General features: G+C 39.8%; 1 protein-coding gene across 1 annotated transcript in view; it reads right to left on the reverse strand.

Annotated features, from left to right (window-relative positions):
- The window catches only part of PLXDC2 (plexin domain containing 2), a 451,667-nt gene that overhangs the window by 221,161 nt on the left and 204,777 nt on the right, over positions 1-25,729 (reverse strand). The window contains exon 2 of the mRNA XM_014539380.1: positions 19,976-20,187. Within this exon, the coding sequence (XP_014394866.1) occupies positions 19,976-20,187 (212 nt within the window). The remainder of the gene's footprint in view (positions 1-19,975; positions 20,188-25,729) is intronic.

The following is a 25,729-nucleotide window of genomic DNA, read 5'->3' on the forward strand; positions in this document are numbered from 1 at the left end:
TCTGTACTCACCTCACTTTCTCTCATCCTTCATCTCTTCTTTTGCAGAAGAAAATGGTACTCAGATCATTTGAGGATGAAAACAAAATTACTGCTGTACAGAGAATCCCAGTGGACACACTATAATCACACACCCCACTTTACTACTCACTTTAATGTGAACATGGCCAACAGCAATGTCAGGCTTGTGCTGGTGATCTACTTCTAGTTCTTGTCACATTCTATTTTACTTTTAACCCAATCCATGAGTCCATGTTTTCTTGGTCATAAAGGAAGTAAAGTCTCTCTATCCTTTCTGGGTTTTATGTCAAACTGTCTATTAAATACTACCCTCCCTGCATCCAATAATTTTGCTTTGAATCGATGGAAATTTTATGAGCATCAATAAAATATCTGGCCTTGTTTCCTCCTTCAAGGAGGTTGTAATCTGAGTCAGATTTCCCTAGATCAGGTCTTTTGAAATAGTCTGGTCATATCATGGCTATGTGGTTTGGAGAGATATCCACAGAGTTTTATTGCCAAACCATGATTCAAATAGAGAGGCCCTCTCACTTATTCTAGGAAAGAATCTACTTTATACTTCTCCCGTGGGGTTGCAATAATGATAACATGCCGAATGGTTTCAGAGTACACCCACTGTTAGTAGGCTATGAGTTTCTAGTCAAGAGAAATACTTGGTTGAGAGTATTTCTTCATTTGCTATAAAGAAAAATGAGGGACCATAGTGATTGGAACAGACACAAGGAGCAAGCCTCATGGCGGGGGTGCATGTGCGGAAAGGGGTACACGAAGGGAGAGAGAGTAAGAGAACCTCATTGGATCTGCCCCATTGTCACAAGTCCACCATCATATCTCCTGTCCAGTTTTCATAATTTCTGATTCCTATTATTTAAAAAATCTATTGTGCTTTGATTCCTTTTACAGTGTCTCCTCATCTTCCAGAGCCATAATCTGAAGAGTATAATTAAAGCTTAAAATGCTCACTGAAGTAAAAGGGAGTGTTAGTCAGTTTTCCAGGTAGCTTTATAATTTTTATTAGAAGCTCCGTGCATGAATTAGTGCACCAGTGGGGTCCCTCAGCCTGACCTGCGGGATTGGCCAAAACCGGCTCTCTGACATCCCCCAAGGGGTCCCGGATTGAGAGAGAGAGGAGGCCAGGCCAAGAGACCCAACCAGTGCACAAGTGGATGCAACAGTATTTCAGGACAAACAGTTATCTGGGTGCAAGAAGAAAAAGATGGTTAACTGATGTTTATTTTCTCACCAGGCATTCATGTCTATTGAAGGCTGTATGCAGCTGTGAGAGGTTCTGTCAACACACACAAAATGTGGTAAATGTGAAGGATTTAGCTAAACAATTCTGATTCCAAAAATCTATAGCCAAATTTTTCAGACTGTTACGGAAATATTGTTTACAAGTAATCAGCCTTGAATAGAGAGATTCATACATAAAAGAGGTATGAAATCTCTCCAGTGCCACAAACTATGAATGAAGAAAGAGAAAACGTACAGTCTGGTCAATTGAAGCGGCTACTTTTCTTCAAGAAAAAGTTACCACGAGTTCACTGGGAAATGTGCTATGAGGAAATGGGCAGAAAGAAGATACAACGTGAGACTTGGATTGTGGTGATCCATGCAGCCAGTCACAGGATTGAATAGGAGTAGGATCATTATTTACAAAGAGTGGCTCAATTCAGACTGGAAGGTTAGGTGTTCAAGTGTTGGAAGCTTCGTAAGGACACATTTCAGAAAATGACAGCTACCATGGACTCTCTTTACATATAGCAGGTATCTTACCCCAGTTGGGCGTAAATATCACAGAAATAGAAATGTATTTTCTCACTGTTCCGGAGACTGGAAGTATGAGTGTAGGGTGCCAGAACTATCAGGTTCTGGTGAGAACCCTCTTCCTGAGTTGCAAACAGGAAGCTTCTCATTGTGTCCCCACATGGCCTTTCTTCAATATCGCTCACATGGAGAAAAAGGTCTCTCTCTTCCTCTTCTTACTATATAAGGCCACCGAGCCTATCAGATTAGGACCTTACCCTTATGAACTCATTTAACCGTAATTAACTCCTAAAAGCCCTGTCTTCAAATACAATCAGATTGGGGATTAGGGCTTCAACATATGAATTTGGGAAGGACACCGTTCAGTTCATAGCACCAGGTGTCAGTTACCAGGAGTCAAGAGAAAGAGCTACAGCTCGGAGGTGCGTGGAAAATGGCTGGCAGGCTTTAGGAGCCAGAAACCGGATGTGGGTCCTTATCCTCGCTCTGCCAGCAATCTAAGCTGAGCCTGGTTACTTCATCAGACCTCTAAGAAAGTGTTCTGTGTAAGGCATCGCTTATAACTGTAGACACTGCTATAAAACTGAAAAGAAATGCAAAGTCTCAGATTAAAAGTTTTTCCCCAAAACAGTTATTTGATTCAGTTTCATTCTTGTTTTCCTCCAAGTTGATGTGCAAATTAGAAATGCTTATGGATATTTTATTTATATTGAATACATGGCGATCATGTAATCACACAGTTTTATTTGTTTGTTACTTATATTTTTAGTAAGCTGGTTATAGGCATAGACCAGACCTCTGTCTTATTAAAAACTAGAGGCCCGGTGCACAAAATTCGGGGGGGCTTAGCCTGGCCTGCACTCTCTCACAGTCCGGGAGCCCTTGGGCGATGTCCTACTGATGGCTTAGGCTCGCTCAGCTGGCAGTCAGACATCCTAGCGCTGCTGCGGAGACTGGAGAGGCTCCTGCCACCTCCGCTGCGCTCACCAGCCTGTGAGCCCGGCTCTGGCTGAGTGGAGCTCCCCTTGCGGGAGCGCACTGACCACCAGGGGGCAGCTCCTGCATTGAGCATCTGCCCCCTGGTGGTCAGTGTGCATCATAACGACCGGTCATTCCGCTGTTTGGTCAATTTGCATATTAGCCTTTTATTATATAGGATCAAACTTTTTGCCAATGTTTCAAATCTCTTTGACTTTTTAAATTTTGTCTAAATGTTTCTAAAGAAGTCTAGAATGTTTCAGTCTTCCAAGAAAAATAACAACAAAAATGATGATTTCTTGAAGAAATGTTATTGTTTAAATTATATTTATTTGTAATTAATAGAATATGCAAAAGTTATTCTCATTATGGATAAATATTCTTGAAAACTTGGTATATTAAATCAATCAGATCCAAGCAGTAGGTTTCTCCTAAATGCAATTCCATGCACTGTACTATGTCAGAAGAACAAGAAAATAATCCTGGACGCTTCTTTTAAAATAACCAGTTAAGGTGAGACCTCTAATACCATCTTCTACTACTTGTTTTCAAGGGAAGCATTAGGAAGTAGTCCGCCTCCACTGTAAGTATAGGAGAAAAACAGGACAGAAGAAGTCTGAAATATATATCCAAGAATCATATTGTATTTGACTGAATTCAACTTAACACATAGAATGCTGCCTCCGGGGTATACATGGAGGCAACAGTGAGGTGCCTCCCAGTGAGGATAGCTTAGTAAGTTTCTATCAATGAAGAATGTGATTAGTCGTCTGTTTAGTACATTTCAGCAATACCATCTGGTAGCCATTGGATACATGGGCCTGTGGACATATTTTATTTTGCCATCATTGTGTTGGTCCACATGTGATTAAGAAAAAAAATAAAATGAATAAAGAGCCAACACTTAAGTGTTTGGATATCTCTTGAGAAACTAAAAGGTTTAGGATCTTATGCCCACATTCCCCCATGGCCTCATCAGGCTTGGCGTTCTCCTCTGACTGCCACAGTCCCCTGCCCATGACTTTCTTATATCCTGGAAGACATTCCCTGCAATAAATCATGTCACACGTGCTTCTGTCTCTTTTTAACACCAGCTTGACCCCAAAGACTCAACAAAACGAAATCTGAGTATCGATCCAGTGATCATCTTTAATATGAGACTTGCAGACGAGTTTCAGAACACTCAGAGCCCAAACAAGGCAATTTTAGTGAAATATCAGGAAAACGAATTTGGAATGTGCTAGTAATTTAGGAAGTGGAAACCTAATCTCTCCATGTGGGATTCTCTGAAATGAAAGGGGGTAATCAATCTGAAGTTCAAAAAAAAAAATGGAATTCAATTACTTCATGCTAGAAGTAGACAGATCTACAATCCATCAAAAGAATGAAAAGAGAAAATTACAGATTGATCACATGCAGGGGAGCTGGGAACCAGGTCTCTCCTGGTCCCCAAAGGGAGGTTAGGGCCTTCCTATTAAAGGAAGCCTGGGGCCATGGATAATTCGCCAAGGAGTAGTAGGTGCAAAACCCTGAAGGTCCCAGTGTCTTCTTAAGCCTCATTCCTTGTTTGCTACTGAGATCCCCAATGGCCCTGCCCATCTAGAAGTATTACGATGCCTGCTGTCAACTGACAAAGCCCAGTTGGCACTCAGGGTGGGTAGATTCACAGCTATGGCATCAGGCCTTCTGTCATCACTGGCATGAATAGAAATGATTAAGGTGCATTCTTTTCTCTGTCTCCTCGCACATGTGCTTTTGCAGCATTTCAACTTGGGGTGCCTGACATGGGAAGCAGACAGAAAGGCAGCAAAGTGGATAAAAACTGCCACAGTAGAAGCAAAATGACTGGAGTAAGGGCAGAAGCTGCAGCAGCTTGGCTAAGCCAAGGGTGCCTTTCCTGCAAGTGCACCCTTGCCTTTGCAAACTGCTGGGGCTCAGCTTTGCCCTGCCCCAGAAATGCTACACGAAGTGATGCTGCTAATATGGCTACCATCTCCTACTATTATTTTGTATGTAGACAGACTTGAATGTGTAATTCTTCAAAAATACAGTTTAGGGGGAGTGGGGAGAGAAAATGTGTGCAGGCAGCATGAGCTTTGATCAGCACAGTAGATTGGGGGAGGGGGAAGGCTCCAGGGGACACAAGCACAGTTTCCAGACAGGCACTGAGGCTGGGCCACGGCTCCTGTGCCCGAGGGAAAGGGCTTCTGCACTGTGGCCACGGGAGAAACACTGCACCTCTGTACTCACCTCACTTTCTCTCATCCTTCATCTCTTCTTTTGCAGAAGAAAATGGTACTCAGAGCATTTGAGGATGAAAACAAAATTACTGCTGTGCAGAGAATCCCAGTGGACACACTATAATCACACACCCCACTTTACTACTCACTTTAATGTGAACATGGCCAACAGCAATGTCAGGCTTGTGCTGGTGATCTACTTCTAGTTCTTGTCACATTCTATTTTACTTTTAACCCAATCCATGAGTCCATGTTTTCTTGGTCATAAAGGAAGTAAAGTCTCTCTATCCTTTCTGGGTTTTATGTCAAACTGTCTATTAAATACTACCCTCCCTGCATCCAATAATTTTGCTTTGAATCGATGGAAATTTTATGAGCATCAATAAAATATCTGGCCTTGTTTCCTCCTTCAAGGAGGTTGTAATCTGAGTCAGATTTCCCTAGATCAGGTCTTTTGAAATAGTCTGGTCATATCATGGCTATGTGGTTTGGAGAGATATCCACAGAGTTTTATTGCCAAACCATGATTCAAATAGAGAGGCCCTCTCACTTATTCTAGGAAAGAATCTACTTTATACTTCTCCCGTGGGGTTGCAATAATGATAACATGCCGAATGGTTTCAGAGTACACCCACTGTTAGTAGGCTATGAGTTTCTAGTCAAGAGAAATACTTGGTTGAGAGTATTTCTTCATTTGCTATAAAGAAAAATGAGGGACCATAGTGATTGGAACAGACACAAGGAGCAAGCCTCATGGCAGGGGTGCATGTGCGGAAAGGGGTACACGAAGGGAGAGAGAGTAAGAGAACCTCATTGGATCTGCCCCATTGTCACAAGTCCACCATCATATCTCCTGTCCAGTTTTCATAATTTCTGATTCCTATTTATTTAAAAATCTATTGTGCTTTGATTCCTTTTACAGTGTCTCCTCATCTTCCAGAGCCATAATCTGAAGAGTATAATTAAAGCTTAAAATGCTCACTGAAGTAAAAGGGAGTGTTAGTCAGTTTTCCAGGTAGCTTTATAATTTTTATTAGAAGCTCCGTGCATGAATTAGTGCACCAGTGGGGTCCCTCAGCCTGACCTGCGGGATTGGCCAAAACCGGCTCTCTGACATCCCCCAAGGGGTCCCGGATTGAGAGAGAGAGGAGGCTAGGCCAAGAGACCCAACCAGTGCACAAGCGGGGTAGGGGAGGGGGGTAGGAGGGTGAGGGGATGCGGGAGGTTGGCCAGCCAGGGATGGACCACCGGAAGGCTCAGGGCATGACCAGCCCATCTCACTCAGTCCTGATCAGCCGAACTCTAGCAGCAAGCTAACCTACCAGTAGGAGCGTCTGCCCCCTGGTGGTCAGTGCATGTCACAGCAAGCGGTTGAATGGCCTTAGCATATCATTAGCATATTATGCTTTGATTGGTTGAACAGCCGACCAGATGACCGGACACTTAGCATATTAGGCTTTTATTATATAGGACTGTTGTCCTCATGAAATAAAAACACAAAACATGTTGGTTGAATTAACTGAGGGAAAGATGACCCCCAATTCAAGTGTAACTAAGTGTCTGGTAGATGGGGCTGTCCAAGCCACCATTTATTTTCTCCACAGAGGCAACTCTTATTTACCATGATTAGGAATGATGCACACAGGTGTGTGTGTGTGCACATACATACACATAAAACATAGATACACACACAAATATACATTTACAAATTACTAGAACTTCTATTTACAGACTCAAAAAAACAACAACCCTCTAGTATATAGCAGCCCTGCCTACACAGGAGGATTTTTAAAACCACGGGCTACAATGCCAAGTTCTTCGATTTTAATTCTGCATCTGCAGCCCAAAGGAAGACAGTGATGCATTGGGATGGTGGCCCTGAGCTGACAGAGGATCACGGGCAGAAGGCACTGCTAGTGCCGGAAGAGAAGGGAACAAAGTAGAAAATGACTGCTGGTCCCAGATTCTGCTTCCACGCTGACTCACTCCTTGCTTTGTTTCAAAGTGGGAAAGCACTTCCTCTTCCGAGCCCCTTTGTCACTGACATTTGAAAAGTCGGTAGAAAATCAAGAACAGTCTCACAGTCATTTACCATTTACTGTAATTTGCATTCACAAGTGATCAGCAACTAAAAAAGTTTATAGTTTCTTTTGAAAATGTTTAAACATTTTTCTTAAGTAGATAAAAATGCAGAGTTTTTTTTTCTTTTGCCCTTTTATGCAAATAACTTCATATGCAGAATATATTGCATTCTCTTTTTAACATAAGGCAAGAAATACACATTTACGAAGCAAAAATGTTTTAAAATCCTTGAAGTGGCAGTTATGATTGTTCAACAACACAATGCTTGAAAAATGTTAAACATTTTTCTTAAGTAGATAAAAATGCAGAGTTTTTTTTTTCTTTTGCCCTTTTATGCAAATAACTTCATATGCAGAATATATTGCATTCTCTTTTTAACATAAGGCAAGAAATACACATTTACAAAGCAAAAATGTTTTAAAATCCTTGAAGTGGCAGTTATGATTGTTCAACAACACAATGCGTAAACAAAGCATGTCAACTACATTCTAAATCTGCTCAGACCATAGCAAACCTATTCAATGAGGCAAAATAATGTTTTGACCAACACGACAAAAGTGATTTTGGTTAACACTTAAGATCTTTGTGGACCAATAAGTAACTGAACCTTAGCTGTTTGTTAATGTCTGCTGCTGTAACGGATTCATGTTGGGGAAGGGATGTTGGCAGGAGAGAGGAAGAGAGGCTTTTGAATGTACTGATTATTTTCTTTGTTTAGGTTCATAATGAAAAATATTACTTTGCACAGTTTTTGAGGGACAGCAAATATATAAAGAGTTGTCTAAAGTTTGTTTACCTTTAAAAGATAATTTTACTATCATGAGGTCCAAATAGTAAAAAGATAAAAATTTCTAAAGGATACTTATTATTTTGGTCTAGCATATTTTTCTATTTATTCATAAAGCTATCTTCTTACTCTTTGAATTACATTTTTACCATTTGAATATGACACGCTTCTTTTCTGGTAAAAATTAACCCCCTTGAGTTGTAAAAATAAGAAAGCAATATCTGATTACTCATTGAATAGAGAAAGATAAAAAGTAATTAGTTGTTCAATTGGTATTCAAGCAAGAGAAAATGATTGTTTATGCCAGGTTGTTAAGATAACAGATCCTTCTATCATACTATTTACAATGGACAAATTAACTGTTTTCAGTTTCTTTTGAAGGTTTGTTAGTGTTTCTTGTAAATATTTTCAAAACGTGAAATTTTAAAATGATCTTTTACTTAATACTAGTTTTAAATGACAGAATAGTAAAGATTACACACAAATATGAAAACTGTGCAAAGCATTATAGACAAAGAAAATTGAAGAATATTATAATCTGAATTTTCTTACAGAAAGAAGTCTGAGAATTACAAATCATTAAATTCATCTTTGAAAATGATAAAATTTTCCAGACAAGAATCCATGAAACCCTAACAGTTTAGGCAGCATTATTTTTTTGTTAGAAATCCTATCATAAGATGAAATAATTTTAGTTTTGGAAGTACCTAAAAGACTTTCTTAATAAAAGGTGCTGTGGCTAAATAAAAATTTTAAGTTAAACAGATAGAAATCCACTCTGCAAGCTATTCTTACATATTCCTTTGGTCACAAGTGGGATCAGCATTGTGAATCCAAAAACAATATGGATAGATACATGACTGATGGATAGGTATTGTCTAAAAGAGGAATGATAATATGTTCTATAGTTTTGTTCTTTAAACTAGAGATACTGTAAATATATGAAGCTTACAAAAAAAGCTAGATATTATTTGTAAAAGAGGAATAGTATCAGCAGTGTTTAATTCATTCACTCAATTCAGTACCATGGATTCCAAACTATTATTTCAATTTAATAGCTCAGGCTTGAAACATTATGTAGAAAATAGCTCAAAACAACTGTTCCCAAGGGCTGCAAAGTTCAATTCTTCTCTTGACTCTAGACAGATTCAGCCATCTATGCATTGCTGGTCTATGCATTGCTGGGTCATGAACAAAATGGTTTGCTTTTAGGGATACACAAAAAGAAAATTAAGGCAGTCTCTTTTCATTCTGAATGTTGCCACCCATTCTTAAAAAGACCTTCGGACATTTGATGCCTTTCTTAATAGAATGGCATATTACAAATTTGTTTATGACAAATGCAAAAGCAATGACTATGAATATACACGTGCATGCTTTGTTTTAAAGAGAACCTTATCTACCTTAAAGTGCTTCAGAAATACAAGGTGTAGCAGAAATCCTGTGTACACTCAGGAAAGTATATTATTCCTCATTGCTTAACACAGAAATATAATTTTTCATCTCTTAAGTTTAAATAATCAGAAAATATAAAATGTCTTCTATATTTGTAATGGCCCACTTTTGTGTAGACCAAGCATGTCAAACTTGCGGGCTGCATGCGGCCCAAATGAATATTTCTGTGGCCCAGCCAATATAACAGTGTGAGCAGTTATTTACAATTATGAAAGGAAATAAATCTCCTGTCAGATCCAGAATTACTGACATTCACCTTGGGTCAGTTTTGAAAGTAATCACTGCGAACAAGATTTCCCCCGAAGGAGGAAAGATAGCAGCAGAGAAGAGATGCCAAGTGTCGGGAAAAAAACATTAATGTTATCATTGCTCTTGTTCTTTTTTTTTGTATCATACTTTTCAAACTAAATCTATGTTTCTATGAAAATTGAAGCTTTTGTTTTCTGTCAGAAAAAAAACATTAATGTTATTATTGCTCTTGTTCTTTTTTTTTTGTATCATACTTTTCAAACTAAATCTACGTTTCTATGAAAATTGAAGCTTTTGTTTTTTTGCAGCCCACATAAACTTAAACCTTATTTATTTGGCCCGTGTTAGCCTTTGAGTTTGACATGCTTGGTGTACTGGTAGACCTAATAGTCTTTCCATCTAAGTCACAACACTTGACAAAGACACATGAGACACTTTGGACAAAGGTCCATAGAAGCTACTGTGTATCACATAAAATAACAGAATATCATTGATTATCATAAGCCTATATTCCTTATTTTTTCAATGAATTGGTGCTAAATTATAGAGCACTCATTAATTTGAGGGAAGACAAAGACTTCGTGTAATTTAGTGTATCAAATTGGTATTAGTATTTCTAAAAATTAAGTAAGCTCATGTCATAAGGGCTGGCAGATTCAAGATACTACAAATCTTCATGGGAGTAAGTAGTAGCCCTAATATTCCCCCAGATGTAGTAATAAAATCATGCTGTTGACATGCCTGTACCCACTCAGATCTGTTTTAGTCTTTGAGCTACAGTTACTTTTTATTACTCTATTTATGATTCTGAAAAAATCACAGAGAAAAGCTAGTTGGTAAAACATGATGCATTAATATAGAATGGGACTGTCTACTGCAGTGATGGCGAACCTTTTGAGCTCGGCGTGTCAGCATTTTGAAAAACCCTAACTTAACTCTGGTGCTGTGTCACATATAGAAATTTTTTGATATTTTCAACCATAGTAAAACAAAGACTTATATTTTTGATATTTATTTTATATATTTAAATGCCATTTAACAAAGAAAAATCAACCAAAAAAATGAGTTCGTGTGTCACCTCTGACACACGTGTCATAGGTTTGCCATCACTGGTCTAGTGCAATGACCCCAGAAGCTCTCCCTTTGCTGCCCAGAAACCAGACAGCTGAGGACATAGTTGAAGGGAAGTAGAGTTTGCCAACCCAAAATATGCCTTTTGGGATACTAGTTATTTTAAGCTGGTTATTTTTAAGAAACCAAAGACTCAGAAACACACCTCTGTCCTTCCTCTTTAATGCCTAAAAGGAATTTAGATAGAGGACCTGCTCCAGAAAGTGAGATTTAATCACAGATACCTATCCTATCTAATAAAGAAGGAATATGCTAATTGACTGCCCCGCCCTCAAAGATGGTGGCACCCACAGCCACAAGATGGCAGCGCCCAGTCCCCTCAACCCCGCCGGGGCCTTGCTACGTGTCTGCCTCGGAGTCCCCCAGGCCCCTCAGCCCCCCAGCCACCCAGAGCCGGCCTGAGGTGCAGGCAAGCCTTGGATGGCGGCTGCCCAGCCTCCCAGGGCTGCCTGAGGCTCAGGTAACCAGGGCTGGCCAAGGCTTGTGCTGCTGGCAGTGGCAGCAGCAGAGGTGTGATGGGGGCGTCGCCTTCCCCTGATCACCAGTCGCCTCCCGCCCCTGAGGGCTCCCAGACTGTGAGAGGGGGCAGACTGGACTGAGGGACACCCCACTCCAGTGCATGAATTTTCATGCACTGAGCCTCTAGTAGTTTAATATAAGCTAAGTGTGATAGGGAGGCACCTAGCAAGGTCCCTTTGATCAAAGTCTTACCTGTGTCCTATTGTTAAAGATGGCCCAGCAAACATTTGCTTTTTCATCTCCATGGGAATTGCCTTCCTGCTCTTTGAGGTCCCAAACCACAACCCATCTCCTCTCCTCCTTAGCTCGAGATGGCATATAAGCCCTTAAATGCCCACTCTGTTTGTGGGTTTCATGTTCTTAGGAAACCCCTGTATATAATAACACATTTGACAGTTTCTTTCTGTTAATTTTTTTCATATTATTGATTGTTAGTCCAGCCAGGAGAACTTTTAAGCACAGGAGGACAACCATTTTTCTGCCCCCACAAAAGGTTATGCTCTGTGCACTGATATTGAACTCAATGTTCCATGGGACCTTAAAGCCCCAACCCCGCTCTTGGAGATGACATTTTCTAGCACTTCTGAAACTGCTGGCAGGCAAGCCTGGGCTGCATGGAGCTTGATCCTTGAATGTTTACTTCCCCTGCACAATGCCTTTCACATGCTTGTCCCACAAAGAGGAAAAGCAAAGGGGACACCTCCCGCCCTGGAGCACTATGGTGGCCAGGAGAACAGGGGACGTGAGCATCTGCTGGCTTTCCTGCTCCTGGGTTCCAGCCCACACTTAGTGGCCACTTGCTCCTTCACCCTGAACCCTTTGCACAGCATATAAAACTGGATTATCAAACCAATCAATCTGCTTTTCAGCATGAGTTTTTAAAATCAATTAAAGATCTAGACCTATGACATTGGTCTGTGCTATAATTTTTTAATTGAAAATAGTAATCTTCATGAAAGTGTATATTAAATTTTCTGCTGAAAGTTAGTTTGGGCAAAGAAGAAAAATGAGATTGCAATTAGATAGAATAGAAATTCAACTGATTAATAGTTACCTGGTGTTTCCTATATTAGAAGTCTCCTATCACTGTCACTAGTTAGTGCAAAGAGAGGCAGAGGATATAATAGGGTCCCCATGAGTGGCTAAGAAACTGAGGCTGGAAAAACAGTACAAATATTCTTAGAATTAATCTCAGGGTCCTGGTGGGGGAGGTTAAATATAATCTTTCTCTCTGTACATGGAGAACTCAAATATAGTTTTCACTCTGGAACATAATTCTGGTTCTGCAAATAATTTATATGACTAACACACTTAATAATTTTACACCCTGTATACATCATTTTGAAGACTATTTCCATGCCAAAACTATGTTAACTTAATTAGCTCATGAGGAAGCATCGTGAGACAATGCAGTTATTCTTCATGTAACTCTGTGAAGGACAGTTATGAATCTTCTTCCATTTTGTTTCAATAAAGACCTGACATGTCAAGCTAAGAATAATATATAACTGAGCAAGATATATGATACCCTATTTTAATCCTCATTATCTTTTTAGAGGATGAGCAATCATTGCAGATCACGTCTGTCTGCTATTTTCAGTGCATTTTCTTCTTTGAAAACTAAAAGTCCTTATCAATATTCCGTAAGAAAATGAATGGGATTAAATAAGAAGTTTAAAAAAAACTACATGTTTTTGCCAATTACCAAAACAGAAGAAAATGAAATAGATTTTGTTGTCAGCTGACATACGATCTCTGGCAATGCAGAGTTGAGGACATAAGGCCAGTTCCCAACCCACGTGAAGTGGGTGCTGTCACACTGTGGCTGACCACACAGCCGGGGAGGCAATTAACCCTCAGAGTCAAGCAAGCACCAGAAGGTTGGGCAAAACTTCGGTCCCGGCAGTTAATGTAAGTTAATAATTAGAAATCTAAGTCTTTCTCAAATTCTTATGCTTATCCACAGCCTTTTCCCTAACTACCTTCTCATGTTACTCCACAATTCGCATCTAAAGTTAATTTATCTTTCCATCCCTAGATGTGAGCTGCCTCTTCCAACCCCAACTCAGACCCCCATAGCAATATTTTAGGAACATCAATGGAATCTTGCCTGATCCTATTTCAAATATTTTAGTGACTTCCAAGTACCTTCCTGATGAATCCAAAACACCTTAACACAGTGTTGTGAACTGAATTTTGTGTCCCTCCCCTCAACCCCCGAAATTCATATGTTGAAATCCTACCCTGCCATGTGATCATATCAGAAAGTGGAACCTTTGGGAGGTGATTAGGTCATGAGGGTGGAGCCCCCATAAATTAAATTAGGGCCTTTCTAAAAAAGGCCCCAGAGAGCTTTCCAGCCCTTCAGCCATGTGAGGACTCGGTAGAATAATGGCCATTTATCAACCAGGAAACAGGTTCTCACCAGACACTATATCCTCCAGCACCCCTGATCTTGGACTTCTCTGCCTGCAGAAGTGTGAGAAATAAGTATTTGTTGTGTAAGCCAAATCTGTGTGAAACTCACTGTCTAAAATATCTGACACATGGCTACCTTCTAACTCTTTCTTTCTGACTTGGTTCATATGCCCTCATATCTTTCTTTCTCATCTTTTGTGGAAGCCAATCCGACACCAACATGCATTTGGGAAATTTCAATTCACTCTTGAGTCAAATAAATGTGTTCCTTCAGGACTAATCTTAGAATTCCCTTGCACAGCTTTCTGGTTCTGCAACCACATACTAAAGCCTCTGAGAGTTTAACACCCCCTAAAATGGAAATTTTTCATTAAGAAAAACCAACACCAGCTTTTCACATTCATAATAAATATAGGAACAGAGCTGTTCAGTATCAGGTGGTACTTTTTCCTTTTGGAAAAATGTCACAAATGTGCATGGTCACATTCTTCCCAGATGAAAGTCTCCTCTTCCATGAGATCACTAAACAGAATAGTGGCCTAGAAAGAATCAGGACAGCAGTATTCTGCCAGTTTCCATTACTCTCTTTCTGTGAAATGGGATAATGTGTTTTATTACTATCTTACATTTTTATTCATTATTGTTGCCATTAGATCTCTGAGACACAGGAGCAGTAGGATTTTCATTTACTGAGAATATTCTGATGTATTCTCTATACTGCAAATATACCATGGACATTCTGCCCAGATGGGACATAATAGAATTTGCCTTTTTCTTTGTAACATAACCATCAAAGCAACCATACTCTTTTTTTAAGATTAAGCATTTGACAGTGACTTCTTTCCTTTCAAATGCATTACCTAGTGAGAAAGTGTGATAAAATATTAGCACACACATGATAACCATGTGTGCACCAATTAGCAAGTGCTAACTTTTTAGAGAAACATATTGTGCAAGTTGTAAAAATAAGATGCAGACACACTGGACAAATGTAGACCCCAACAGAAGATCAGAGAGTTTTCCCGTATGAAGTTAAGAGAAAAAGCTCTAGTTTTTAGTTACACTTATCACACATATTTGGTGACCATTCTCCATAGTACCTCCTCAGATAAGAGAAACATGCATGATTCAAGAATTGCCGAAGATACCTGCAGTTTCTAATTTGGTACCAGAATGAGAAATCCATGAGACACGTTGATGGTAAGCAACTCTATCTAAGGTTTTTGGGAACCTTTCTATTTTCAAAACCACTAGGTAATCTACCTGGTACTCTAACTCCTTGCAACTCGAAGTGTAGCCTGTGGTCTAGACACATCTGCATCCACTGAGAGGCACTGGTCAAGCTCACAATTTCTGAGTCAGTTTGGAACATAAAGCTACACTTATACAATCCATAAGCCCTACTTTTAAATCTTCCCTTCTTCAAGTCATCCAGGTTCTTTTCAATCAAGAAAAAAAAAAATCACATGTAATAATCCTTTTCAATGATTAATCAAAGAACTTATATGCATATATGCATAACCCATGGTCACAGACAATAGTGGGGTGAAGGCCTCAGATGGGGGTTTGGAGTGGGGTGGAAAGGGTCAATGGGGGGGAAATACCTTCAATAATAAAGATAAAATAAATTTAAAAATAAATTAAAACCAAATAAATAAATGTTTTAAAAAAAATCCTTTTCAGGAACACTTCCATTGTCCCAAGAGAGGGAATATAAAGCTCCATATGAATAAGTGTTAAAAAACACATATTTGGTTTAGTGTGTTAGGAAGGAATTCGGGGTTGATTTATGTCAAGTGAAGAATAGTAAGTTACCAACACCGTCACACAGGAATAAGATAATGCAAGTGAGCTTTATGAAACTCACCAAACACTGACCCCTCAGGCCCTTTCGGTTCTATAAGGCACCTCTGATGCTCTGAGTTCTCTGGGCAGCCAGCGGCGAGGTGAAGGTACCCGGACTGCCCGTGCATGTGTGTGTCCCTGGGGTCATGGGCTATACTGAAGGCTGCTCGCGCATGTGTGTGTCCCTGGGGTCATGGGCTACACTGAAGGCTGCTCAAGCAAGGCTGAGTGTGGATGGAATTCTACTTTACCTGAAAGTCCTGAAAGCCTTCATATTCCCAAAGTAATCACAAAACATAGCACAGGAATGATTGCCTTATGACACCACACTCTCAACACCTACAAATCAGAAGAAGGCCCTGTTCTTCTCCTTGGCTAAGTGGTTACATGTCCACACGATCAGAGAAATTACAAAAAGGAAGTCTCACATGGACCAACATTCAGATCAACAGTGGCATTTGCTCACTGTTGAGTCCATGCTGGCTCAACAAGAAGTACAAATGATTTCAAGACATCTTTATATCCTCACCGGAAGAATATTAAAAAAAGAAAAACAACAAAAAACAATGGCAACAACAAAAACTTCAATTGGAAGAATTCTTTAGTTGGGACACTGGGTTCTACAATCCCACCATTATCTGTTCTTGTGCAGAGCCAGAAAAAATACTGTACCAATTTAAGAGAATAACAGTCTTTGTTTTATAATGAATTTGTGCCAAAATAGTAAATATGCTATTGTCCTTTGTTTTTGTTTAGTGAAAGTGGGATATAAAGTCTAGACATGGCAGAAGTGAGGACATGCACAGGAATACCTAACGGGTGGTTTTAGTCTCAGTGGGGTACAAATTATTTTAAGAACTCCGAGTACAGCCCGGGCTCTCAGGCAAAATAATTCTGATTCCTGACATCGGCTGTGGAAGCATCTAAAGCAGTGGTTCTCAACCTTCTGGCCCTTTAAATATAGTTCCTCATGTTGTGACCCAACCATAAAATTATTTTCATTGCTACTTCATAACTGTAATGTTGCTACTGTTATGAATCGTAATGTAAATATCTGATATGCAGGATGGTCTTAGGCGACCCCTGTGAAAGGGTCGTTCGACCGCCAAAGGGGTCGCGACCCACAGGTTGAGAACCGCTGCTCTAAAGGAAAAAGCACACTGGCTTTCATGCTATTGCTTATAATCAGCTATATAGAGCAAAATGCCTATTCCTAAAAGACAAGAAAGATCTTGCCCCCATGCCCAGCACAGAACGGTCACTCTATAAACATGTGGTTCATTTCTCTTTTTATTCCTGTTTACCTCAATCCAACAAAAGTATTTTCCCCAAAAAGAGATACAACAATGTTCAAAAATACTATTTCAAGGGCCAGGATAAATAAACTTCGCAGAAAAGTTTCAGATGTAGGCTTTTGTTTCCAGAGTTATGGTGGTGCCAAGAGATGACTTATGGGACTTTAGATCCCCAATAATCTTCATCAGTCCCCAGAATGCCATCAAAATAAATAAACTCTCAAAATAGAGGGAGTCCTATTCCTGTACACATCTAATTTCAAGGTAAGTCCCCTTCCAGCCAGACTGAAACTCTAACGCTGCTGTCATATTGCTATCTGGGTGCTTCTGCTGTCCAAAATCCTCCCGTAATCAAAGTGCCATTTATTGTTCCTTATATATTAGAGGAAGCCAAGTCCAGTAGGAAGGCTAAACCTGAGTTTACATGCAAGCTTCAGCTTCTTTACTCATTAATGGGAGTCCTTATTAAAAATGCTAAACCTGAATCTGAAACACTAAACCTGATATCGCCCTCATGTAAGTCACTGAGATTGCTCAGAGAACCTGGGGATGCCAATCTCTCTAGGCTGATATAAGGACTAAGAAAAATATCCATGCAGCACCTGGCCGATCTTAGCGCCGCTCCAGCACCCAGCAAATAGCGCCCTGCACCATCCTTCCTTTTTCTTTTCACCGATTCAAAATCACTGGCTCAGAGAACCTGGGGATGCCGATCTCTCTAGTCTAGGCTGATATAAGGACTAAGAAAAACAATATCCGTGCAACACCTGGCTGATCTTAGCGCCGCTCGAGCACCCAGCAAATAGCGCCCTGCAGCATCCTTCCTTTTTCTTTTCACCGATTCAAAATCACTGACATTAGGAGGTCTCCCTCTGTTAAAGTAGAAAAAGAAAAAATTGGCTGAATTACAAAATCAGAGCTATAATAGCTACTGGGCTGTATTTCGAGGAGGGCTCATACATCCTTGAGCAAAGAGCTTTTCTATTCTACAAGAGATTAGGGAGAATTCGGCATCCTGCACAGAGATCACAGAGTTCTAGGAATTTGTGCCCCCCACTTGCCATCTCAGTGGTGCAGCTGTGTGCAGAGAGTAAACACCTCTGCTGAGCTCTCCTTTCTTTATGCTGCACCCCAGCTGAAGAGCTTCTCAGGGAAGAATAATGTTCCCTACTCTGAGTTGCTATAACAACATAGTTGCCAAAATAGCAGGCACACGGCAGGAGGCGAATAGCTTCTCAGAGATATTGTGCGACTTCTGCTCCTGGCACACCCTCTGTGGCCTGTTAAGGGTCCTGGCTGAGGCAGCCCGGGGCCATCAGAGTCACATACTAGTTAAGGAGATGGAGAGGGGTTTTGAAAATCGTTGGGCTTCCCACATACATAGAATGCCACTGGCCTGTGCTGCAGATCTTCTGAAAAGTCCTCTCGCTAATGAGGCAGCAAGTGATGCCTTGATACAATTGGCAGAACTATGTTGTATCTATTTCATGAACTTGAGTTTTTTCCTAAAGAATGAGTAGTTCACAGCAGTAAAAAAGAATGGTGTCTGGTTCTTAAAAAGTATTAAGCATGTCACCTGGGAGAAAGTAGAAACTAAAACTTCAGATTGAAAGAGAATATACAAATGGACAATGGTCAGACCATGGATGACAACAGAACTCTGACCCCATCCTCTAGAGCACTGGTTCTCAACCTTCTGGCCCTTTAAATACAGTTCCTCATGTTGTGACCCAACCATAAAATTATTTTCGTTGCTACTTCATAACTGTAATGTTGCTACTGTTATGAATCATAATGTAAATATCTGATATGCAGGATGGTCTTAGGCGACCCCTGTGAAAGGGTCGCTCAACCGCCAAAGGGGTCACGACCCACAGGTTGAGAACCACTGCTCTAGAGTCCAGGGAGCCAGAACAGAAGCTTGGCAGCAACTGGCCCATGATGGGCAGGACTTGATTAATTCTTCTCTATTTTTTTGTCCTTGCGTCCAACTCAGGACCAACCACAGAGAGCTGTATATGCGCCCCCAACCAATCACAGGAAGTGTTCTGTTTTTAAATAGCCTACTTCTAGCTTCTGCAGGCCAACAATCACCAATCAGATCTTATGTAAGGATTTCTCTTTTTTTAACTGAAAACCTTTCCCATGCCTTGACTACTTATGAGTCTCCACCAAAGGCAAGTGATGGAGGCTGGCTCCCTTGCTATTGCAAACTGAGTAAAACAGCTTCTGTTCTCATTTGGGTGGTTTTTGCTTATTTCCATAAGTGTTGTTTTTGTTATATCTAGTGTACTAACAAGATCATATTTTATGATTTGCAATGTTCAGGACTGAGGCCTCTGGGTAACCCTAAAATCTATCTAAAATATGCCCTCAGCAAACTTCCAGACTCACCAAACCCATCACCAACCCCTTCTCCTTCCTCCCTTCCCCTTCCACCTCCTGGCTCCACCCATAACAAAGAATTACTTACAGTCAGAGTGGCCAACTGTCCCAGTTTGCCCAGCACTGTCCCACTTTTAGCACGGAAAGCCCTACAAGCCAGAAAGACCCCAGCCCTGGACCCCTCAGCCTGCCATGCTGTTGTTCGACTCGGCCTCTGCAGATGAAATTCTCTCTGCCAGGATTCTTCTCTCTCCCCACTGCCAAGTTGTCAACCTGGCGGACTCTTCTCAACCCGCCAAGACCCTGACTAGATGCCCACCTCTAGAGTTAACTTCTTTGACAACAGCCCACCTCCTAGCCCCAAGCAGATGATCACTCCCTCCTCCATGCCTGCCATGCTACAGCCTGTATATATTTCTGTACATATCGCCTGGTATAGGGATGATTTGATAATGGCGAGGAGACCCTCTTACACGGTACATCCCCTGCAGTCAGGTGCTGTATTGTCTTCATCTTTGTGTTCCCCTCACTGCCTTCACCACACCAAGTCCATGCTTGTCTGTTTCATGAGTAAATGAATTTGTGGGTGATTAAATGGTTTACCTATTTATTTATTTAATAGAATTGTTTATTATTGGATTACTGAATATTAACAAATTAATTATTTATCAATGAATTAAATTGATCTTTACACACAAAAAATGGTCCAAAAGTCCTAGATTGAGTTGAAATGACAGTACATATATATCGGTGCCTTACCATAACTGTACTCATTAATCCATTTCAATTATTCAGGCTGTTTACCTCAATCTGGGTGGCGTTGTCCTGCCCATCATCCAGCAGCAGGTCTGTGAAACCTCGGGGCTCTGGGGAGTCTTGGCCCACGCTCGCTCGGTTCGTGTCCACAGCCTTGAGGGGATCTGTGTTCCTTTTCCACCTGTGGCTGAATGTATGTGTGTCTACTTCTATCTCCTCTTCTGCTTGCGGGAAGGCCTGAGCAACTTGGTGTTGCCAATCTGTTTGAAAGTAAATAAAACAACGAATTACTTACTTGCTATGAATCATACACATGTTATCAACTTCAGTAGGAAAAATATCTGCTAGTCATGAAAATAGAGAACTAATTCATACCAGTGAAATCTGTTTAATGGTACTATTTTGAGTTGGTATGCACGTCTCTGAGTAGAATGCAATTTTAGGGCACATCATAAGTCGTGACAGTGGTTAATGTGAAGACCCAGCAGAGTCTCTAAAACAGATGTGCAGCCCTAAAGCAATGCATTTTTATTCCCTCCCCTCCCCACCTTCCACAACACACTCCATAAATATTCCCCGGTTGTTCTGAGAAAACAAGCTACAATCTAGACAAAGGAATGAAAACCAAGTGATTCTCAGTCCATTTGAATATAAAAGTCAGACATTATTAACTTGTGAACTAATATCCATTTCACATGAGTTATGTTGAACAGCAGAGGGGCAATAATGTGTTTGAACAGTTTAAATAATACACAGAATGATCTTCGTGTAAATGTGCTACCCTGCTTTGTAGCTCACAAGTCAGACTTGGCTCACTGCCTAACTCATTTAATAAGCAACGCTCTCGGGAGGCATCACAAATGCTCTTGTTCACTTGTGCTGTTCTTACCTTAGAAACTTGCTGGGGTGGTAAAGAATGACAGTGATAGGCACTTAGAGAAATGAAATGGAAGGCAAGGGGATCAAATCACAAATGTATTTTAAAGCTATCTGCAGGGACTGTCCTTGCTGACCCAGCTCATCCTGCCACTACAGGAGGGAAAATTAGATTTAATCATTAGTCCTAGTCTTTCATTTCTGTGGGTCAGCAGGGGAAGGTATACCACAAGTCTGAGAAATTCAGTTTCTGACTAAGAAGAACAGTCCTCTTCTACACAACTATTACCAAAAGATATGAAATGACAGCCTTTATAACTGGCAGGATATGGCTTCAAAAAGAGCTTAAGAGAGCAGTGATTTAATCATAGCTGTGAGGTTCCTCTCAATACAAGAACATTCCAAGAAACCAAAATGTGTTTAATGTGGCTTATGATACCATTGACTCAGTTACTCAGAACTCTAATAACTAAGGTAAGGCTACCACTACTCATCACAGGAAAATAGTCTAAAATATCTCCCTTTCAACTCAAAAAAAGGTGATAATTCTTCTTGACAGAGAGACTATTCTTTGGTTTCATCATGAACTTAAAAGATCTCCTACTGCCTGATGCTTTAGTGGATACAGCTTAGAGAGAAACACTACCACAGGGTCGGCAATCTAGACTTTTCTATGGGCTCATAGAATGATAGGATTTAAAAGAACCATGGAGAATGAAAAGGACCAAGAACTCCAGAAATGCCACAAAAATGTAGCACTATGTTCAATTCATAGAACTGTTGTAAGACTGCAAAAAGCTCATGTACGAAAAGGATTGATTATGGTCCCCTCCCACCCTTCACTACAAGAAATGTTTCCTTTTTTTTAATACTCACTTGAGGATATGATTTTATTTATTTTAGAGAGAAAGGGTTGATTATGGTCCCCTCCCACCCTCCACTACAAGAAATGTTTCCTTTTTTTTAATACTTGAGGATATGATTTTATTTATTTTAGAGAGAAAGGAAGGGGGAGAGAGAAACATAGATATGAGAGAGAAACATCCATTGGTTGCCTCCAGTATGCACCCTTACGGGGGATTGAATTTGCAGCAAGCTAGGTATGTACTCTGAACAGGAATTGAAACCTCAACCCTTTGGTGCATAGGACAACACTCCAGCCAACTGAGCCACCTAACCAGGGAGGGAAATGTTTGTTTTTTAACACTGTTGTTCCCACTAGCCATTGGACAGTGCTCAGTAAATTTTTGTTGAATGAGTGAATAGGCCGATGAATTGTTGATAGTCTCTTTGGAGCAAGAATGACAGGACTAGACAGAATTGTGTAATAGAAGAAATACTGTACAAGGATTCAGGAGACTTTGAGTGGAAATTTTAGTGTTAGGTTTGCTGGATATGGGGTTGAGAATAGTTCACAAAACTCCCCGTGCTTTAGTTACCCTATATTTTAAATGGGAATGACACTATTTTACCTGAAGTAGACAGCTTTTCCTAAGGATGTGTAAGACCTACGATTCTAGGCAAAGATACAGAGAGCAGTTTTATTTGCTTCATTTATATATCCTGCCTCATTACTAAAATTATATGAGGCAACTTACAACAAAGATAAGCAATAAGTTTTACAACAACCAAATCAGGACCTCCTAGCACCAGGCTTAGGTTAACCTTAGGGCTGTGCATTTGCCTTGCACTAGGAGGGTGGGCATCTGAATACAAACAGTCCTGGAGGAACAACTGAAAATCTACACAGGGTCCTGGCTCAATTGTCAACCTAAATAAGCAATGTGGCAAATGCAATGCAGTTAATGGAGTCAACAGTCCTAGATACAAAGAAATATTTTTTAAAATCACACAAAAGGAGGTTGTTGTTTTTTTCCCCTCTAGTATAATGTAAATTAGGGAAAATATACCAAAGACTTAGATTTTATTAAAATCTTCAATACAGAATTTCAAAACAACTCTGGGTTTCTTTTAAATTATCCCTTCTAGTATAATGTAAATTAGGGAAAATATACCAAAAACTTCAAAGACTTAGATTTTATTAAAATCTTCAAAACAGAATTTCAAAACAACTCTGGGTTTCTTTTAAATTAGTATTATTGCTGGATATTAATTAACTGATATTGATTTTACCACTATCTTTTCAGATGTCTATAGCACAAGATAAAATATACTATTTTCCATGATGCCTATCAGGCCGGTCAGTCACACCAGCTCCTGCGGCTCTGGCCCAGGGCAGGCAGTAGGTGAAATAAGCAGCATGGGAGGGGCTGTGTGCATAGGAATTCCATTTCCCAACTTCCCTGAGCCCCCTTTCTCTTTCTCTCCCTGTTTTCTTACCCAAGAGAAGAAATAAAAGGGCGCTTCAAATCTCAGGAACAATAAAGTTCATATTCCCCGCTGTTAAGTCAATTAAACAAGGAGGCCATTAGAATGAGGTGGTACTAATACCTTAGCAGCCTACATAGTAAGCAAACCCCAACCTAAGCCTGTAAATGCCTCAGAGTTAAATCAAACCTAAGGGCCATCAGTCACAAACAGCCAACTCTACTTTTCTGAATCCATCAAATGCTGAAGCTGTAGCCAATCAAATGGTTTCCTTACTTTGCTTCCACCTCTTCTCCAGAAAAGTCTCTCCCTTAGCTCCTGTCCTTGGTGTGCTCCTAACCCCTTCTGATTTGGTGCTGTCCCTTGGAACTCATTCTTGCTCAGGTGAACTTAAATTTTGTAATATGTCAAACATTATCTTTTAACACCGCTTACACTGAAGTTTGGGTTGTTTCATTAATGTGTCAAACTCCTGTTTTTGCAGTGACTATTCAAATTTTATTATTAAGATTACTGGGGAAGGGAAATTAACCAACAGGTAGGCCTCCCAGATGAAGCAAGAATCAATGTTTACTCCAGCACTTACAAAGGTAAGTCTGCAGATACCTGTGCAGTTTTGGTGTTGTGTTTTTTTTAGTTTTTCAGCTGTGTTTTAAAATTTTTCTCTCTTGCTTTACCATCACATCAGCTAATACAATCATTGACTGGATTGTCTCCATCATGGATGGGCTTGCTCCTTCTAAAATTTGCTACCTTAAACTGGATAAACTGATAAAAATGGATCACTTGCTGCCTCCAATTGTATTTACAAAGACTAAACATAATCTAAAGAAGGACCTGAGGGTTTTCTAATGAGAAAATTTTTAATTTTTAGAGCCTGGCCTCCATGAATTTTCCTTTGGTTGCTATTTTAGACATAACTCTCTTTCTCTGGTTATGTGATGAATAAGCAAGACTGCCCAATCATGTACAGAGGATGCATTCCTATATGTTCATTATTCAGTAGACTGAAGTATAAAATTGGCTTAGATTTTGGTCCCTTTTCAGAATCATTTTTAAAGAAGATAAGACAAGTCAAAAATGGATGTTTTACAGAAATAAAGATGGAGAAAAACTGACAAAACCACAGCCTAGTTATCTACACTGTGAATTATTCCTATACACTTCACAAGTTTTCAAACTCATGAAAATGTTTTAAATCACCACCAAAACAAATCATTCAGAAACAAGATGAACGATATATGCAATATAATCTTTCCCTTCCCAGCTGCAGTGAAAACAAAAGCAACAGGAGGGATCTTCGAATCATCTGTTTGAACAGATTGTATGCTTTCTGTCCACTGTATGTTAATTAAACTACCGCTGAAACCCTTCAAAGATAATGTTCTCCAACGTATTTTGCTATAGTTGTTAATCATATAACTAAAAAAAACATTAAATATATCTAATGACTCCCATCTGAATATAAAGAGAGAAAACTTAAGGATGTATTTTTTGTATATAACATATAAGTTGATCTTAACACATTCTTAAAATATTTTACTTAATTAAAATAGCTGATAAGCTATTACTGAAGAAGTCATTTCATTATATTTCAAATAGAACATCACTATGAAATCCAATAATGCCTAGCTAATGAGAATAAAAGAAACTTATGTATATCCTTCTATCATTATTTGCAAACCTAGCAAGTGTCTTTTGTGCCATCATATACTATAAAATGAAATAATGTAAAATAATATAAAAACAATAGGGAAGAAAGCTGTGCAGGGCTATATATGTTTATATTTGTGTGCTATCCTAATGATTTTATTTAAATACCTTACATTTAATTATTATAATAGTTATATGTTGAAAACATCTTGGAACCCATTCCTTGAGGCTTGCATACAAATCATATGCACAATATACATGGAACCACCAAGAAGTAACTACATATACTGACATGAATCTTATGTAATTAGGATCCATCCGCACCTTTTGATAGCGCTTTGGGTCTGCGCTTACCAAGAAAACAAAATCACCCCTCTGAGTCCTCTGCAGAAACACTGATATGCTTCACTGCATACAGATTTATTGGCTAGATTCATCTGAGAAAAGATAAAATTATTTGGCTAAGGTAGACTGCCATATGGCTTTGCATCTCAATTTATTGTCAAAGTGAGGAAGAAATTTTATGCAAATGATATGTCTCTGGTTATGTCCTATAATGAACTGACTACCCAGTGGGCTTTGAGGTTTCGCTGATAGCATTATAGAGTAAGAGAGCGACAGAAGTGAAAGCATACAGAATGTTTTGTTGAGAGATATAAAAGGGCTTTAGTGGGACTTAGACATCATAATCTTTTTAAGCTCCCGATGTAATTCTTTGTACCTTCATGGGTAAGAACTACTGCTTTGGTTCTGGTCCCTCCATAGGTGCCTTACATCATGTCATCACCACCTTTTGCCTCCAAACTGGTCTTACTGTCTTCAAACTCTTTCTTATCCAATCCTGTTTCCTGCTGTTGTTACCTGGTATACTTTTCAAATGTATTCACTTATTTTTTCTATTAAAACCTCTAATGGCTCCTTACCACTCACAAAACTATAAACCAC

The sequence above is a fragment of the Myotis brandtii genome, unplaced genomic scaffold (genome assembly GCF_000412655.1).
Source record: "Myotis brandtii unplaced genomic scaffold, ASM41265v1 scaffold215, whole genome shotgun sequence".
NCBI classification, from domain to species: Eukaryota; Metazoa; Chordata; class Mammalia; order Chiroptera; family Vespertilionidae; genus Myotis; species Myotis brandtii.